The sequence below is a fragment of the Phalacrocorax carbo genome, chromosome 4 (assembly GCF_963921805.1).
Source record: "Phalacrocorax carbo chromosome 4, bPhaCar2.1, whole genome shotgun sequence".
Taxonomy (NCBI): domain Eukaryota; kingdom Metazoa; phylum Chordata; class Aves; order Suliformes; family Phalacrocoracidae; genus Phalacrocorax; species Phalacrocorax carbo.
In genome coordinates this window covers 42,543,422-42,562,111 of record NC_087516.1, presented here as the reverse complement: position 1 = coordinate 42,562,111, position 18,690 = coordinate 42,543,422, and the positions used below count along the sequence as shown (strand labels likewise).

General features: G+C 39.5%; 1 protein-coding gene across 5 annotated transcripts; it reads right to left on the bottom strand.

The window, feature by feature from the left end:
- Nucleotides 1-1,468: 1,468 nt before the first annotated feature.
- On the bottom strand, nucleotides 1,469-18,486 carry AADAT (aminoadipate aminotransferase). Of its 5 annotated transcripts, none has more exons than XM_064449718.1 (14): nucleotides 18,355-18,486; nucleotides 16,995-17,063; nucleotides 15,164-15,332; nucleotides 14,040-14,172; nucleotides 13,320-13,394; nucleotides 11,840-12,049; nucleotides 11,270-11,335; nucleotides 10,219-10,301; nucleotides 8,859-8,955; nucleotides 7,974-8,035; nucleotides 5,609-5,673; nucleotides 4,012-4,118; nucleotides 3,255-3,356; nucleotides 1,469-2,113 (listed from the first exon to the last, which is right to left on the bottom strand). In XM_064449718.1, the coding sequence occupies exons 1-14, from the start codon at nucleotides 18,470-18,472 to the stop codon at nucleotides 2,072-2,074; spliced, it is 1,398 nt and encodes a 465-aa protein (XP_064305788.1). In that variant the 5' UTR covers nucleotides 18,473-18,486; the 3' UTR covers nucleotides 1,469-2,071. The 5 variants fall into 5 exon arrangements, with proteins under 5 accessions (XP_064305788.1, XP_064305790.1, XP_064305789.1 ...); XM_064449720.1 differs by lacking the exon at nucleotides 18,355-18,486 and adding an exon at nucleotides 18,269-18,350; XM_064449719.1 differs by lacking the exon at nucleotides 18,355-18,486 and adding an exon at nucleotides 18,062-18,248.
- Nucleotides 18,487-18,690: the final 204 nt, after the last annotated feature.

The following is an 18,690-nucleotide window of genomic DNA, read 5'->3' as shown; positions in this document are numbered from 1 at the left end:
GTAAAAATATATTATTTTAATTAAACAGACACATCAATTCATTCTGTTGTATAAAATCATTTTCTAAATTGAACCCTGTACTGATAGAAAAGCCAGAGCTTTCAAAATTTCTACACATGGTTAAGAAACTGAGTTGAAATGTGAAAACTCGCTGTTAAGCAGCACCGCACAGAGGCCACTGCTAGTTTAGACCCCACTTTAGCATCATCAAATAGTGTGAAAAGGGACAGGTTTGTCTTCAAAGACAGTGTTGGTGCCCTGAGAGCCGCTTCGGTACTGTGGGCTCTCCCCACACTATGTCACCCCGTGTATCCTGGCTGCCCAAGCCCAGCCTGACTCTGTGGTGGGGCTGACCCCATCCACCGCACCAGCTCTCCCACCTGCCCGCTGGCGGCAGCCCCACCGGGAGATGCGGGTTGGGTTGCAGATGAGGTGTGGCACAACAGCCCCAGCCCCGTGTTTGCAGGAGGGCAGGAGTGACAGACAAGTTGGGACTATACAAAGTACTTTGGATGGGTCTGAGAGGAAAGGTGTCATGTACTGGTATCAAATTGGAAAAAATTAGTCTGAAAATCATGTGGACTCAACTAAAAGTTACAGTAATCTAAGAAGAGGGAAAAGGATTGAGCTTGGATGTGCTGCTCAAGAAGCTGCAAAGTGCAGAGATGGCTTTGATGTGTGACTAAAAGGCTTGCGATAGAGATAAAAGGTGATGCTGGGCTGAAGGTACTAAAATGATCCTGATGATAGAAGAGATGCTGGGAAAGGCACACATCTGTGCTAGTTTGTTATGACGCATGGTGTTTATAACTAGGGGGAAAAGAGGGAATGAGAATCATTGGTGCTACTACCACCATGACTCTTGTGAAACTCTCAGTTAAACAAGGTTGTGCCTGACCCATATTTGGCTGGGTTACCTGAGCTGCTGAAGGATTGGCTGCATCCTTGAACACGTATTTTTACTTTGAAATTCTGGACACTTGGACATAAAGAATCAACCATCTGCTGTTGGTGGAAAAGTACAGTGCTTTCATCCGATCAGTAAATAAAACTTAAGTCACTAAGCAAAATGGGAAGCCTTGGAGAATCTGTACAGTTAAAACTGTCTGAAAGCTTTGAACATGTTGCCAAGTATCAAATGTTTGGGATGATAATGACTAAGGGATTAGAGATCAAAACATTTCTTTATTTTCTCATTTTGCTTGCTTTGTACATCTGGCAGTGTCAGGGTATTGTCCATTCCACTACATCCCCCGTTCAGTTACTGACGCTCTCTGTTCCAAAACACGTCTGATTAACGAAGAGCAGAGAGCAGCTGTATTAGCACATCCACATGCCTTTGCATACCAGAGATTTTCTAACACAGCTACAGAGTAAGTACTCGCAGACTGAAGTGGAAGCCAGCAATCAGAAAACCTTTTACAAATTAAAGAATGAGCTGCGAAACCCATGAAAATAACAAGGGACCTTAAGCCAAATAGTTTTATTTGTAATCATAGCCTAATTTTGCTGGATCTGTTTAAATTTTTTAACATCCTTACATCAGTTTTATTTAACAAAACTTTAGTAAGATTAAATACTGATCTTCAAATCTTCAAAACCAGATGCCAGACAGCAGGACAAGAAGGAAACTGACACACACAACAAAATTCCAACATAAGGTGTTGGAGGAATGGGTCAGCTGGGATTAAGTAATAATGGCTAAGATCACCTCAGGTACAACTTCCTCAGTAACTGATTTCCCTGTTTCCCTACCCAAAATGAAGCAAAAGCCTGAACAAAAGTAAACTAAAATCAAACAAAACCACGGATTTGATGGGAAACAGAACATTTTGGTTTTGAGTATTTTAAATGATTCTGAACTGGAATAAATTCAGTAACGCAATGTCCTGTCAAAAAAAATTAGGCAAATTGTTTTTCAATCTTTCATTTTTTGCTTTTTTAGCTGAAACCATCTCAGGAAACATCCACTGTATTGTGCTTGCTTTTATAGTGTTCTGATGAAATCCAAATGTTAATAAATATTTCCTGGAGACAATTTTGATTGGTGCAAGAGCTCTATTTAGCTTTCTCACAAAGCTTCTTTTATAAGGCCAGCCAGTCTCTTGAAGGCCTGCAATGACACAAATATGGTTCACGTTTATATTCCAGCATTACTTAAATAGGCAACACAGCAAGCCTGTAAAGGTACTGAAACTACCCTAACCAGTATTTTATACTGCAAAATTGTGCTGATATTCTGTTTTCCTTTTATTAATGACATGTATGGGTGTTGACTGGACAAAGCTTCCGCTTCTCTGACAGAAAATGAAAGGCAGGGTTTTCCGAAACAGGAAAATATATATACTGATATTCAAAGGTTATTTGGAGTTCAGATGCAACTAACCAGTTGTACTTTTAATACAACTAGTGATCCCTGGAAGAGTAGCTCTTTTAACTTATTGTAAGGGCCTAGAGGCTCCAAAGGTGAGAGAAAAGGAAGAAGAGTTGAGTGGGGAAGCATATAAAAGATAGAATTTGACTGTCAATAGTTTGGTTAGGAATTACTTTTACAAGGAAGAAGGGAACAGAAGTGCTTATCTGTTACAAACCTTCACAACTGAATGAAAGTACAACTACAAATACTGAACTGTTTCAAGCACCTGGATCAAACGAGTATTACATCTGCACAAACGAATGTATCCTATCTTTCTTCCCACTGATTTTTACAGATACAGCCAAATAACATCCAAAATGTTCCTAAAATACATAGAAGATTAGTTCCTGAGACATTAAATACAACAGATATGTCAATTGTATAAAAGAAAAACAATATTCTTTCTTATAAAGGATTGACAATGCACCCACACAAAAAAGAAAGCAGGTAATTCAATCTCAGGAATGGAAAGTCTGCAAAATAAGAGATGTGTGATGCCTGCGAATGCTAAAGCAAATGGCAAAACTTACTCGGACTTCAGTAAAGCCTTTATGAATAAAGTCTGGGAGGATTAAGTGTGAGACTCTGCAGGGATGAGATACACAGAAAGATTTTATGTGGTCCTAAAAATCTGGTACCTTTCAGGTCACTTGGATATGAGTATCTTGCCTAAGAAATAGCTAATGCTGCTTCAAGAGTACTGCTTAATCACCTAAGTACTAAAACACCTACACTAACATTCAAGAATACACATAAGGAGAAGTAAGTAAAAATAAGTGAGCATTATTAGGTGAGAAACTGTCTTGATAAGAATGTTAAAAAAAACCCCCTCACTTACCAGATCCATCTGGGCTGGAGAAGACAGAGAGAAGGAGGCTCTGACGTAAGAACTAGGCTCTGAACTATCGATATTGAATGCTCCTCCAGGAACCAGCAACACCTAAGAAAAATTGATTAGCCACCCAGTTATCACCAGTATTAAAATGCTGTGTTAAGTTAAATTTGGGAAGGCTCACTGCTAAAACACTGGTATCAGAACATAGCTTAATATATTTCTTCTCTTCAAAAGAAGAAGCCAAAAATACGCAACCTAGAACCAGGCTTTTCATAACAAAATCAAGGGGCTCTTAGGTTTTGGTTACATAGCCTAGTGGGTTACCAGGTCTGGCTTACCATGACAATGTTTAGAAGCACCAGTGAGGTGGGATGTAGTTTACTCAGTACACAGTGCTGGTTCTTATAAATTGTAAAAATAAAATCACCCTTCATTTCTCTTACTAAAAAGATATAGTAGACAGCCATCATTCATATAGGTACATATATTAATATATAGCATACATGGCATTGTGCTATATATTATAATGGTTTAAATTTAAGTAAGATGATTAAATATCAGCATCTGAATACAGACATGGAGATATTTTATTAATGAGTCACTATGCGACAATGCCTGACTTGCGGACACAATGATGATGCACAGCAAGGTCCCCTGCTTCTTTATGTGTGTGCACATTTGTGGATAGGTATGATAATTTATTTTATCCTTTCCTCATTTCATTTTAACATCATAAGCCATTAAACCATAGGTCATATACTTCTTTCTGCAGAGCTTTCTCCATGATCAGCTGCTGTGTGTCAGAAACACCCTTAATTTTGATCCATAAGAACATGCCAGCAGCAGGAGGGTACCATTCTGCCAAGTCTGGAGAGAGAAAAGAAGGGAATCAAGAAAGAAAAATTAAAAAAAAACCCAAAAAACCCAAAAAACTTCTGCCCCACCTTTAACAGATACATCATAGATTCAGTGATGTTATAGATTTGTTGCTCCAATGAACTCAAAGGTAATGTGGGCCACAGAGCCAGGATGCTACCTGCAAAATCTAAAGTACTCCTAATCAAATCTGTGTGGGCTTATCGCATTTGTGCTGGTATCCTCAATAATTTTTGTGAAAGTGATCGCTCTGAATTATAGAAATCCCAAACATTAACAAACTATATTATTACTTTCAGATCAAGTAAACAATCTAAAACAATTTTTCTGATGCAGTTTCTCCTAATATCACGTTGACTAGCCATACAATTTAAGTGTAGCAATGTGCAAAACTGTTTCCTTTAAATGACAATGATTACAGATTTTTCCCCAAAGAAAAGGAGAGCCTAGGAGTTATAAGGAGGATGGGAAGGATTAGGGAGGATTTATGTCTTAAATTATGTATGCAGACTCACTGTATACCTTTTGTTTACCTAGAATTCCTTATCTGATTTTGGACATATTTTTGAGGAAACTATTTGACTTGACATCTTCTTCAGCTCTTCCTTGATGGATTGAAACATTGCATATCTACAAAATAAAGGTCTGTCTTCTGTAATATTATGGCTCCTATTACTAGAAAACGTGAAGACCCTATACTGTGTTACGTATGAGTATATTCTTACCATACACTTTAAGGCAGCCTGGTGCTATTACACTGTTTTGATACTGGGGGAAATGAGACAAAGAGGGCCTGCCTCAGTCAACAACCCGTGATTGTTCAGAACCATATAGAAAAGAAAAAAATACTTCCTACCTAAAAACCTGGAATTAGCAAGAGTGAGCACATTAATGATTGTGTGGTGCCCAAGTACCCATGTCCCATGGAAGTATCATCTAAGGTAGATGGGCAGTTACTTAAGCAGTTACTGCTGATTCCACTTGGACTGACTAAGATGAGTGAATCACTAACCGTAATTGCATTATTGTTGATCAACTTCTTTCTATGCTCTGTGATTAACCACGAAAGTGGACATTTGAAATTGATTTCTGACAAAAAAAATATTATCACTGCTGCTATATTGATTGTTTATATATTTTTTTAAATTAAGGCCACTAAATCTGGTTATTTCAGGCAGAGATTTTAAACATAAAAAGTATAAGAACATAGTGGTGTGAAATATATGGCTTTTGTAAAATTGCTTTATACAGTAATGTGGAGAGCTTTTTTCTCATCACCATATCCTTGTCCCACAGAAAAGCATGAAAACAGAAGCACTTGATAACTTGTCCTAAGTTTAATATTTAATGTCATTGATTTGCTTATAGTGCTTATCTGTCACTTCAGTCAAGAGGTGAACTTCACTGGTTTTTCTTGAACACGAAGATGATAAATAGCTAGAAAAAAAATCTAAGTAATTAGCTGTGTTGCACTCACTGACCTTTTAACCACTTGTCAGCAGCAATGAGCATTGCATCCCGCTGGGCCCTGTAGAACTCCACCACTCTGAAAGTAAATTATCAATTCAAAGTCATGATCCCATAGTGCTTCAGAGTCCATTTGTTTCCAAAGGCAGAAACGAAGCTTTTCTACTTGAACAGCCTAAGTGCACATTTAATGGAAATATGAGCATATCCTAGCTGGGCACAATACAGCATCCTGTGGGTATAAAACTTTGTATATGTACCAGAGAAGTCTTGAATGCTTCAGCATGCCTGTAACAAAGCAAACATCAACCAGATAGAGGAACTGCCTGTGTGGCTGCTTCTTAAGCTTTACATATGTCATGGAAACTCTTCATATATATTATCCATTCTGTCTATTGTATCAGTGGATACAAGCCCTGTTTGCAATATTTACCACACAAAATAGGCATACTAAAGGAAATGAAGGACTTATGCAAAAGCACAGACTCCACATTTGTGCATTTGGGTTGAACTTCTGTAATAGGTACACATGGAAATGATATTTCACAAGGTAAACAGCAAATCATATGATAAACCTGTCATGACTATTTCACAGCTTCCCCCTTCCTAAACTTTTGAACTTATCTATCTCTTTCACACTTTAAGTAAAACTTAGACATAATTCAATCTCTTAGTGGGGAAAATGACCCTAACCCAAGTTTAGGACAAGTCTTGTGCAGTGGCTTTTGTCGATATGAGACAGTTGCAATTCTACAACAGGAAACACGAGAGAAATGCCTGATACAGAGCTCATAAATCAGATGCAAATGTGTTCCCTCCTCTGTAGAGAAACCATACTTAGTAATTTCATAATTATACCTTTCAGGGTTTTTTATACTCTCTGAACCAATACCTTTGATTTCTGGATGTATTTTATTACACCTGATACTAAAGGTTTATATAGTTTTGGGACTCAGCCTATACCAATTGCTACATTCTGCATGAAATGGTAAATCTCACTTATTGCAAATACTGTTGTAAGCTTTTTGCCCTTCTGTTATCATCTTACTTTTATGCTGGGATGAAATTGTAAGTGTTAGCAAGACAAGATTTCAACAAAAACATAGCTGCTCCAAACAACCACCTAGCTCATACTTAAAAACAAGATCTAACAAGGCAACCTTGGCCAAATGAAATCACCTGGGAAAGATTGCAGTCAGCTGTTGGGCCTCATCAATAAGTTACCTGACAACAGAGTCTAGGAGGTTATAAAAAGGGTTGCAGCTACCAGACTGCAGTACTATTCTCATTAGTCAGGAGGAAGAACAGCCTTTTGGTGTAAGCAAGGATGCTTCTTGGTCCATAAGAAGGTAAGCAAAGAGCTAAATGTAGGATATATTCTTTTAAACTGTTGAATATTGAGCTAAAGTGTGGTCCAAGTTTCCCTGTAAAACCTATCTTTATGTTCCTATTTCTTAAAACAAGGCAAAGCTAGGACTGCTGTGTCTGGTTTTTCTTTTTGTGGTGTTTTTTTTTAAATACTAGTGTTTATAATACAGAAAACAGGCAGGTGCTTAGAGGACAGAAGTGGCTGTTACAGTCAGATACAAGAACTTTTTCTATGCTTTGTTCACATTCCTGTTCCAGGCCTCTGCAGAGTATAGCACACTTCCCATGGAAGTAGGAAGCTTGGGGTTCTAATGGTATCCAAGTATGGCATCTGAAATGAAGCGTGGATACTTGGGAGAAGCTGTGCTCCTCCAGCATAATAGATGAAAAGCAAATGTGTGTCAGCCAGTATGTAAGAAATGCCATGCTGAATTAGGCCTTAGCTCAGTGCTGTCTCCAGGAGTGGTGACAGAGGCAATGGTTAGCAAGGGTAGGTGAACCTCGCTGCTCTCTGTACTTCTTTCCATCAGTGTCCACAATCATTCCTCTAAGGATGTTAGAGGGTGAATCCCTGCTGAGTTAGTGAGGCAAGAACTCCCATTATACAAGTTACGCTGACTCTTTTTCAATAGATTATGTGCTTAGTGATATTAGCCTTTGCTATAGACCCTGCCACTTCAGCAGGGATGAAAACTTTATTCACTGACTTGGAGCTCCCAGCATCCTCATCCTCTTTGAGTTCCCATCAGATGGGAGCTGCATGATTGTGCCAGTAGACCAGCAAATTGTTGGTCTGCAGTGGTAGTTTACATGCCCCGACCTGCACGTCTGCAGCTTCACACAGAGCTCCTTCGGGACTCATGTGAATACTGTCAGTCTTGGTGACCTGGCTTCTCCATTTGGCCTGATACTGATACACTTCCTCTGACCTGGTTCTGCAAAGAATGTTTTGTGTAGGTAACAAGGAGCAGAATGACAGATGATGGGATTCAGCATATGACAAGACCCTACCTGTCTATATGCTCCAAGAAACCCTTTTCTCCCCATTGCTGAAGCAGCTGTGATATCATAATCTAAAGAAATAAAACACATCATCAATACCATATTTTAAACAGGACTGTTCTGCAATCATCAAAAGACCTAGAGCCTGATGCCATATTCAGAATTCCACACAGGCAACAAATTGCATGTGGGGTCTCTTGGATTCCTTTATAAAGAGAGGTGGCAACAGCAACAGGCCATTTTAGTCCATGTTACTGCTGTCTCCAAGGATCATGGCAGTGTTTGGAAGCTGGGGCAAGGGGGAAGAATGGATGGAGAGCTGAATATGGTAATCAGGGAGAAAAAGGAAGGCGATGTTATATTGCTTTACTTTCCTGCCCATATCAGCCCCTCTGCTTTAATACTGTCTCTATGATGAGCTAATGGAGCTGGTAGATGGAAGGTGTATTTAGATGTGTTCAATGTCTCTTTTCCTTATTCCTAACTATAAAGGGACTGTAATTGGCAGCCTGCTTTGTAATATCTCTGTGGGCTGCCAGTATTCTAATTACAAAGTAGTATGAAAACCAAAAAAGTAAACTTAAGTACTTCCAATGTATCCTTTACATTGAGGTTTTTCAAGTGAACCTACTAGCAAGAGAAACAAAGTATTTTAAATCTTGATTCTTGAAATTTGAGGGTTAAGGGCATATTAGCTGTGCTTTCTGAGCATTGCGACACTCTAGCTCTGGCTGTAATTTCTATGGTGGTCTCTCTTCTTTTGGCAGAATTGACAATGTATGTGCTTACTAGAAACAAAACTGCAAAAGTGCAAAGCTGTTTGGTTTTGGTTTCTTGTGACTTGGAATATGTTATCTTCTATTAATACAATTAAGTTGACAGCTTGGGACTTGCCTGTGTGAAAGTGCTGGTGTGCATTGTTGAAACCTGAATGTGTAGAATAACTCTGTCGATAAGAGGCTTGGGACCTGTGAGAAAACCTATTCTTAACCTAGAGGGGGAAAAAACGGAAAAAAGTTACTACAGAAATGCAAGGTGATAATACTTTGTGCGAGTTATGGTTGAACTTATAAATGGGAAAACCTGTAGCCATTTCATTGATATTGTAGTGATATTTTATGCATTTACGTTTACATAAATCTTAATACTGCCCTAAGACCCAGGTTTATGCAACTTATGAGCTAAGTATCAAAGTCATGAAATAAAAACATTTAAGGGTTTTTAATGCTTATAGTTACTTCTTAGTTCTGAGTCTCTGGGACTTGTCCCACACTTGTAAGCTTTCCTCTGCAACCATAAAGGTTACATGAATCAAAGGGAAGGAAAGATAGGTTTTCACATAATGAAAAATCATAAATGCTTAGGCTTTATGAAAAACAGATGGGAACTGGCAAACAGCTTTACTCTTTCACTCCCTTTCAGTACTGCAGAATAAATGGAATTTAGACTGATAAACCAAACTTTTATTCATGCCTCAATGCTTATGACCCATCTTTACAGACTGGCTGAAGTTTTTATTTGAAGAAAAATAGAACCAGTAAGTTCTTATGCATCTTTGACAAATATAAAATTGTATCATGCCTTTTTGCAGTGTCAATTCTGAAAGTACAATCACACTTAGCTCAAGTTGTCTCCTTACTTTCTCAGGGATGGGGTTATAATCCACTAGCTGCCAGTGCAGAATTCACATTACTTTCTTATATCTATTAGAATAATATATAAAAGCAAGTTAAAAATCAACTATGGTGACATGTGTGAAATGGAAAACAGCCAGCTTACTTTTTCAGGCAGGTGGAAACAACCTGAAATAACCGTAGGGCTAGAAGACAACAGATCGGTATAACCCTATGAATAGTTTGTGAAGAATGATGCCATCATTTCTCTTCTGTATTACGAATTCAGGGAGTGTGCAGGAATGTAAAGAGACAGGAGAAGTAGAAAAAGGAGAGAAAGGCGTGGAACAGAGCTGGAATCTAGCATCTCTCTTTCTGCCTGTATGGTGTCTGCAAGAATGGGCTGCCTGGGGAGAGTGGCTTAACTATCAGTATCAGAAGAGAAACAGAATCCAGAGTTAGACTGCAAGAAAGGACATGAAAAGTGAGCAGACTGAGAAAAGCTGTGGATCAAAAAGTACATTCCAGAAATTGATAGGTATTAGATGAAAAAACACTGACATGTCTGGTCATTTGTATGAAGTATTAGTCTTGTACCTTAACTGAACAGGCAATGCTGAGCAGTCTGAAGCTGGCCTTACCCAGATGACAGAATTTTAGAGAAAGAGTCAGTCCTGATAACTCGGCCATCCACATCCATTGAGAGGAAAGTTGGAGCCCATGGCTTGGAAGAAAAAAAGTGAAATTCAGGGTGCTAGTAAGGTTTATGATGGATTTTCTTTATGATGAAGACATAATTGATTTTGTAAAATATTTACTATCAAAATACTTTACACATTCCAAGAAAAATACTGTAATTTCTAAGATGGGGCCCTGTAGCTTTTAGCTTTATCTTCAAAATTTGGTCATATCTTGATTTCCTTTTTGATGATCTGAGTTCAGTGCACTTTTTCCTTATTAGGAATTCTACTTTTACACCTTCTCCCCTTACACTCTCTAACAAAGCTACACAGTGCTATTCAATGAGTAAGTGAAGCAGTTGATTGCCTCCTCCCATAAAAACTATTTCAAAATAGAAAATACTGAATTTCTACCAATGTTTTACTACTTTATAAGATCAGATTTATTCCTGAAGTTAGGTACTTTGCCGACTCTGCTAGTGTAGGTCCATGTGTGAAGACAGGTCAACACTCAATTGTTACACATTTGGGGAAAATTTACATGAAGAGGGGAAGCTGCCTATCCAGTACTGCTTCCTGTGGTATCTGGGAGGACTCTCTTGGGTTCTCCAAAGGGCAAAGGGGTAAAAATGGGATATAGTAGACTGGGAGAAAGCAGTCTTCCACTGAATGAAAGAAGAGAGTGGGCTGAAAGGAACATTAAGAGGCTGCTGTTTTCAAGTGCTGCTTCAGTGGCACACTTGTTTTGCTCTGGAGGCAAAATCTTTGTCATTTTCTGACTAATGAAGGAAATTCTGTTTTGTATAAGGCTTGAGGAATTTGAACTACCAACTAAATGGACAGATGCAGTAAAATGCCACAAAGGGGACAACTGAAAGTAGCATAGACTGTTAGGCCTACAACTAATTTTGTAGGACATGAAGAAGCAGCATGCACGAAGATCCATGGCTCAAACCTTAGTTCTGGCCTGGACCAGAAAAGATGTTAGTAAGGAGTATGGAAGACAAATTACCTTTTCAAACTGAAGAAAGTAATAAGGATCATCCTCTATAATGAGGAAATCATACTTTCTTGCAAGCTGAAGAAATGAATAAAAGTACAGATTCATTACAATGAAAAGACACTGTAAATTCAGTTCTTCCTATACCCTGGGCCTATTACCAGGACCATATTATGATCCTATGGATTGCTCATTCAAGATACTGCCCTATCAAGATAAGCTTTCCAAAATCCAATTTAGACATCAAGCAATTATAAGAGTAAACATGATACCTGCAGTACAAGGACACGTATACAACAGAAGGTCTGTTCCATGTAGTGTTCAGACTGTGCAGTGAACTTGCAATATATCTGGTTTGAAGTCAATGGCAAAGACACCAGCCAGCAATAGGCTCCTACTGCAAAAACACCTTATCTAATGCTTAGTCTACCTCTGAAGAGTTGCCACGGAAGACGTTTGATTAGAAACAAGTTCTGGGACCACTAACGGGCCCAAAGACCACACATGGGGTTTTCTCAACCAAAATGAGACTGACACTTATCGATTTCTGCCTATAAGGGTCACAAGGCCTCAGCTACATACCTGGTAGATCTCCTTCTTGCGTTCTGTGGTCAGAGAGTTTCCAGTTGGGTTGCACCCATTTGGAATAGTGTACAGGAACTTGGGGAGGTGGTGGCTTTGATTTTTTACGTCTTCTGAGCTCCAAGAGGATAGAATTTCTTTTAGTGCTTTTGGAATAATGCCATGTTGGTCACTGGGAACGTTAATTATGTTACAACCCAAAGGTCTCAGCTGTTGATAGGAGAAACGAAACTGTCAATCTCATAATTCAAAGGTCTTTTGTCATTGGCATTGTAAAATTTCAGTGACACAAAGTCTTTCTGACTTTATTGCTACCTCAAACTCCATTTGTTTGTCTGAATTTTCTGTGGAGCTTGTCAAATTTACCACATTATTCCATTTTCCATGTTAAACTAACTAAGAAGAAATGTCTCCTATGTCCAATTGCTGCTCTTCTCTATGAAATCACATGTGGTTTTGCAAGCAGAAGGGGATTTTGTGAATTTGAACTGTGTTCTCTCAGGACTCCTCACGCTCTCACCACAGAGAGTAAGTTCATAGCACCTTCAGTTCCTATTGACAATTTACACTCTACTTCAATGGAAGTGCCAGACCTATGAGCTACTCGTCACTGACAAAGGGCAAAGAATCTGTTCTCAATACATATATTCAGCAATACAAGGGAGAATGATGCTACTGCAATGACATGTTGACAGCAGTGTAGAAAAATATAGGTAAAATACCAACGATAAAGCATGCTGTCTCCCCCCTGTAGAATTTCAATTTGTACCATGTAGTGCTCTGCATTTTTAAGTAAAAATGCAGGTTGCTGTATTGTCAAAACATATTCCTAACAAAGTACATTTGATTAGACAAGATATATTCAAACTTAGCGTAGCAAACAAAACCAAAATTCCTTTTGATGCTAGGGGAGGCTAGACTGAAATTGTGATGTATCATCTGTTCTAACCCTTCTTACAGTTCTCATGCATCTTTAGCTGACATTTAATTACTTACTGATTAAATTACTTCTCAGACTTAAACTTTGCTATTTTTGTACAGTTCTTACTAATTCACATCTTCATACTCATATATGGATGTTTCAGGCCTATTCTAATTTTATACTATTTATAGCTATGGTATAATCAGACAATGAAATACTTCAGGTGAATGTGCTGGCATGTTAAAATACCCACTTATTAAAAATTTGCTTCAGCCTGACTAGGTTGTGATGGCTTTCTTTCCAGTCCCAAACGTGACCTTACCCCTTGAATGAACTAGGATTTGGAAGAGGAACTTCTGAGTGTAACTTTTATAGAACTTCTAGTATAAAAGCTTCTATGAGTTAATATTTATAAACTTAACTGGACCAACAGTAAAAACTTGATTCTTAGGTATGTTTTTACAGTAAATACAGACAGTGTATATAAGCCTACAGATGAGGTACTAAATTGCTGTTTACTTCAAATGTAACAATGTTTTGTAGCTAAAGAATACTTACAGCTGCTAGTGTGCCAGAGTATGTAGGTGCATCCAAGAGGATGTTGTCCCCGGGATTAATAAGCATTTCAAACACCTGTGAAAGAAAATCTATTTTAGATTGTGCCATTCTTGTACACATGCTTCATACTTCTGACTTCTTAGTGGGATTAAAAAATCTTGATGTTAGTAATTCCCTAAGAATTTAATTACACTGAGAAAAGCAATGAACAGATGAAAAACCTGCTTTAGAGCCAAATGAAGCTGTGTAATCAGCTAGAGAATACCAACTTGAAATGGAAAGACAGTGCTCTATTATACAATAGAAACAGTGCTTCAGTTACAGTAAGGATCAGCTATGCTGCAGTGAGAGTGGACTGGAAAGGGTAATTATTTAGGGAAGTCTAACATAATTAGAATTGAGTTGTGGTAAAACAAATAAGGCACCTAGGTACTTGTTAGTGCACTACCTGAGTAACATGAAATGTTACCTCATAGCATATTTTCTGACAGGATCTTTGGTTTACCCAAAGATTCATGCAGCCCTGACAGATTAGACTGCCGCACCAATTTTATTTCAGTTCTATAATTCTTACTGATAATACTGTCAGACGTATATTTAACAAACTACCCTGCATATAGTTATACAATACCACTTAATGCTGAATTATAACTGAACTGATTGAAGAATAAACATCTCCCTGGAAGAAATGCTTTTAACATAAGAAGCTTTTGGTCTTACTTTACACAAGCCTTCCTGGCTGCCGGTTGTGACACACACTTCCATTTGTCCTTGCTCAGGACTGTAGTTGGCTGTGGGGGGATTATGGAGAGTCTGCTGGAAATCCTTTAGCCAAGACAACAGCTCTGGAATCCTGAAACATGAATAAAATAAGTTGTATCTAACATTTTATATAGGCTGAAGCTAGGCTGTTCCTCTAAGTCACTGCCAAATCTAGCACCTGGTCCTGAGTCTGATTTCAACTGTCACACAGATACACTTAAATGCTGATTTTATGACTGCTTTATCAAATGTTGAAAATGAGATAAATGTCTCTTACGGAAAAGCAGAGGAGATAGGCATTATTATACTGAAATCTGGGTAGAAATAATTTGCCAAGGGTGGAAACTGAACAATATCCACTCCTAGGAGTGATCCTTCCATACTCAAATGTGGCAATGTGACGATACTGCTAGTAATACACCACAGATAATAAGGATTTCTGAAACAGATTTTTCAAAAAATGTCTTAAGATCTTGTAGGATGTTCACAAATGGCTGGGTTCATTTAAATATTAAAAGTCTTCACTGATTAATGCCCTCTGTTCCTCTGTAGATACCTAAATATTTTTACAAACCTGTCACAAGCCTGACTCAGTGCTGTCTGCTGGGGAGTTCAAGTGCTGAAGTAACTTTGATATGCAATTTTTATACTAAAAATGACAATGCTATAAATACTTCCATTCAACTACCAAAAGGAGTACATATTGATTTTAATATGGTATGTAATGAGAGCAAAATAAATACTCCAGAATGTGGAAACTATGTATTGTAATGTAGTATCTTTTAATGAATATCTTATTGCAAAACACAAAATGATTCCTCCTAGTGATTTGGGAGTCTGGATTCTCAAATACTAACAGCCAGGAAATGCTCTGGCTTGAGAATTACTAGTATTAGGGTTTTAAATTTCTCATCTGCTCATAACTTTACACTTAAACTGAAATGTAAATAGTGAGGCAAATTGAAAGAAATTAAACCTGCTTTTGTAGAATGGGTTTCAAAAACAAGTGAATTAATGCAATAAAAGGATTTTATGGTCCTTTGATTCTGCTATCTTGGAGTGCAAGCAGCTGTGACAGCTACCCTGCTGAGGCCGAATACTGGAGAGCTCTCTTCATCAGATCTTCCCCAATCTCAACAGCAGTGCCATGTCCAATGGTAACAGTAGCCCTCTTAAATGGAAAAACGTTGGGGTTTGGTGCCCCGCCAGCCAGAGAGATGAGAGATGGAGGAGACTTCTGCATCAATTCAGCTAGAGGAAAAGGAAAAGACCTGGGTTACAATTTGATTATTGCAACTCAGATTATATCCTTTAGTCAGTATATAATAAGGGTCCAGAGAAGTTTGTTCTGTTTTTCACTTTATTTTTAACCGGTATGAATCCAAAAGGATGATAATTCTTTTCAAACTTAGCTTTCTATGTGGATTAAATAGGTGGTAGGGGTGCGGAAGGAGGCATGGGTGGGACAGACCAAAACAACAAATTATCTTTGTTTTTAAAAAATTATAAATAGCTTTTTTATTTTATCTGGACTGTTCTATCATAAACTTTCTGTGACTGATGTCTTTTAAGCTTTGAGAATTTAAAAATATAATGATCCTCTGTTTAGACTGACTTGGAATTATTTGGGGTTTTTGTTCAGTCTCATTTTAGCTGATGTGGCAGTAGCGCAGCTACACTGATAGTTTCTTCTGTGATTATAGCTTTTCTGTAAGGGAGTGGGAACATTTCTGGCAGCCCAGCTGTGGTGGCAGAGACACTGTGTAAATAATTCAGTGTGAAGAAAATGTTAACAACTCTTGCTTTAAAGTCACAGTTTCACAATCGTTCAGATCCAATCTATGCAGTTCAGACTGAACCTTAATGCAGCAAGGGCACTTGATTACATTAAATCTAAGAGCTCACAATATGGCATTCATGCTGGCTTGACAGTTCTACATCAGATATGAGAGAGCAGATGATGCCAGATCTGGCTCAAAGCCTCCTGTTACTGAGTTTATTCACTACTTATTAGCAAACTTGAGCATGGGGAGTTAATTCTTATCAGTTCAGCAATATGGGTCATGTGTCTGACTTTTGGTCTGGTAAAGAGGTATTTACTTTGTTGTCAAAACTGCAGCCTCGATGTGTCTTTCTGCACAAGCTGTGCTATTTAATATTTGTGTTACAATGCATATCAATGTATCACTTAGAGATGGACTAGAGTGAATTAGTTGACTTAGATGTACCTGTATGAAGTATTTTTAAGCAGAACAGCAAATGCCAACCTCTTACCAAGAGAGGAAATTGACCCCCAAAGGCTTAACTAGTGATGTATGTCTCATGCTCTGATTCTGTCAGGTCCCTGTAGGTTTCAACTGAGTAAACAAGTTGGCAGTTAACCTTTTCTATCTGTCACACAGAAGACTATGTAACACGGTAGCATAAAGATAGTGTGTTTGTAGAACAGGAAAGTGTAGTAACACTGAGAGTGTGGGCGTGGTGAGGAGTTTATGAACATTAACAGGATATAGGAAAGCTAGGTGGAAAGAAATGTTATGCTGGGACTGAATTTCAAGTCATTAGCCCAGGAACAGGCAACTGCTATCAGTGTAAATTCAGTAGCAAACTGTGCCAAAAGCCCTGCTTCAGAGGCAGTAGCAGAGATCTTTCAGGCTCACGTTAAAGTGACAATATTATTTCTTCTGTCTGGATGAGTTTCTGAAATGGTTCAAGGCTATTCACTGTCTTCTTTATACATGCTTGACATCTCACCTTGACAAGAGTCAAATGAGTTAACTGGCCTTGCTTGCCAGCTTACAGCACAGTTTTCTTTCAAGGCTTTTCAAGTCTTTAACCGTGATACCCCAGCAAAGTCCAGAATGTAGAATGATACCCTTCCAGAGAACCTGTAAACAACAGGTCTATACTCACTCAAAAGTCTTATTGGAGATGCTTTTCTTGCTGCACTCACAGTGGTGATGAATCGAGAGTAATTCATATCTATGGGGAAAGAGCAATTAGTTGGACGTGAAGCTGGAAAAGTAAATAGGAACTCCCATGCTTTTAGTATGTGCATCTCCCACAAATAATGCTTCCATTTTGTCGTCTCTATAGATATGCTCTATCACAAATGAAATGTCCATTTATTCATGTTAAAATCAGTGCTGGAATTTATTTTCCTTTTTGAATTCAGGGAAAAGGTTTCTACTCCATACTTGTAGGTACTGTCACAGCCTTCCAATGACACTGGCACAGCAAGATTAGGCCAGATGCTGCTGTTATGATAAAAACAAATAGCAATACAGCTTCGATCTGTGTAATTTGTTGGTCTGCAGTGAACAGGAAAAAGCCTTCTACCCCCTCCTGTCACTGCCAGCTGTGGAGTTTTAAAGGCAGATTACAAATTTGAAGATCTGACAGATCTTAAACACCCATCAGCTCTTTTTTAATGAGAATCCAGTTTTAGTTAACTGTATTAAGTATTACATTTAAAGTGCTTTAATGATTGCAAGCCATCACTGAGAGTCTCAACACTTGTCAAGTTACAGGTGGTTTTTTAGGAAGGCTAATCAAGAATGTCTTTCAAAATGCTTCAGATGACCATTTTCCCTCCTTTTCCCTGGTGCCCACAGGGATTCAGCAGGTAGTGAACCGCAGTCCTGCGGGAAACCTCAAGGCCTGCTCTCACAGGGAAAGCTCTTCATAAGGTGGGAAAGCACAGGAATGAAATGATGGGCAAAGAGACCCTGTCATTTTGACCACCAATTTCCAAGTGGACTTCTATTGAATTCACAGAAAATAATCCTCCAGCAACCACAGCAACATGCATGTGCTGGCAGTTACTAAAAATGAGCAATCGAGCAAAGCTGCTTTAAAAAAAAACACCAAAAAAGGCACAAAACACCCAAAACAAAAAACACCACCACAAACAAAAACAAACCAACAAACTACCAGATCCCAATCCACCAAAACCAACACCTCAAGCTTTCTAAAAATACCATTCTTAACCTTCCTCCCCGAGGCGCGTCTAGGCCAGCAGAAGCAGACCCAGGCCCTGCCGTGGCGGTGCTGGCTATACACCAAGGCTTGCTCCAGCATTTCAGGCACGGCTCCTGCTGCCCCCCTACCGCCACGGCTGTGCTTTAGGGAATACCTGGGGCAGCGCGTCGCCCACCGTCCCCGAGGCGACCCCCGGGGCACCTCACCGCTGCCTCCCCTCCCGCCCCGCTCGCCGGCCTCCGCTTGCCGCGGATGCCCGCCCCGCCGTCCCTCAAAGGCCTGGCGCACCTACCGGCAGGACGGAGCCGAGGCGGCGGCTGCCCGCGGCGCTGGGCATGTGCGGGCCCGGCCGCGCGGACGGGCGGGGCGAGGGCAGGGCCGCCGGCGTCCGCTAGGGGCGGCTGCTTCATCGCCGCGGCAGGGCCTGGGCCGCGGCAGGGCCTGGCCGGCGCAGCCGCCTGCGGGGGGAGCGGGTGCGGTAGCTGCAGGCAGCGTGGCTGCCTTTGGCGGGACGGGTTTGGACGCCGCCGATCCTGCGTAGATTCGTGCAGAACTCGCGAAAGCACGGCTCCCCCATCGGTTCCTTCTGTGTAATGGCCTTAAAAACAAGGGCCACAGCTCGGCCGGT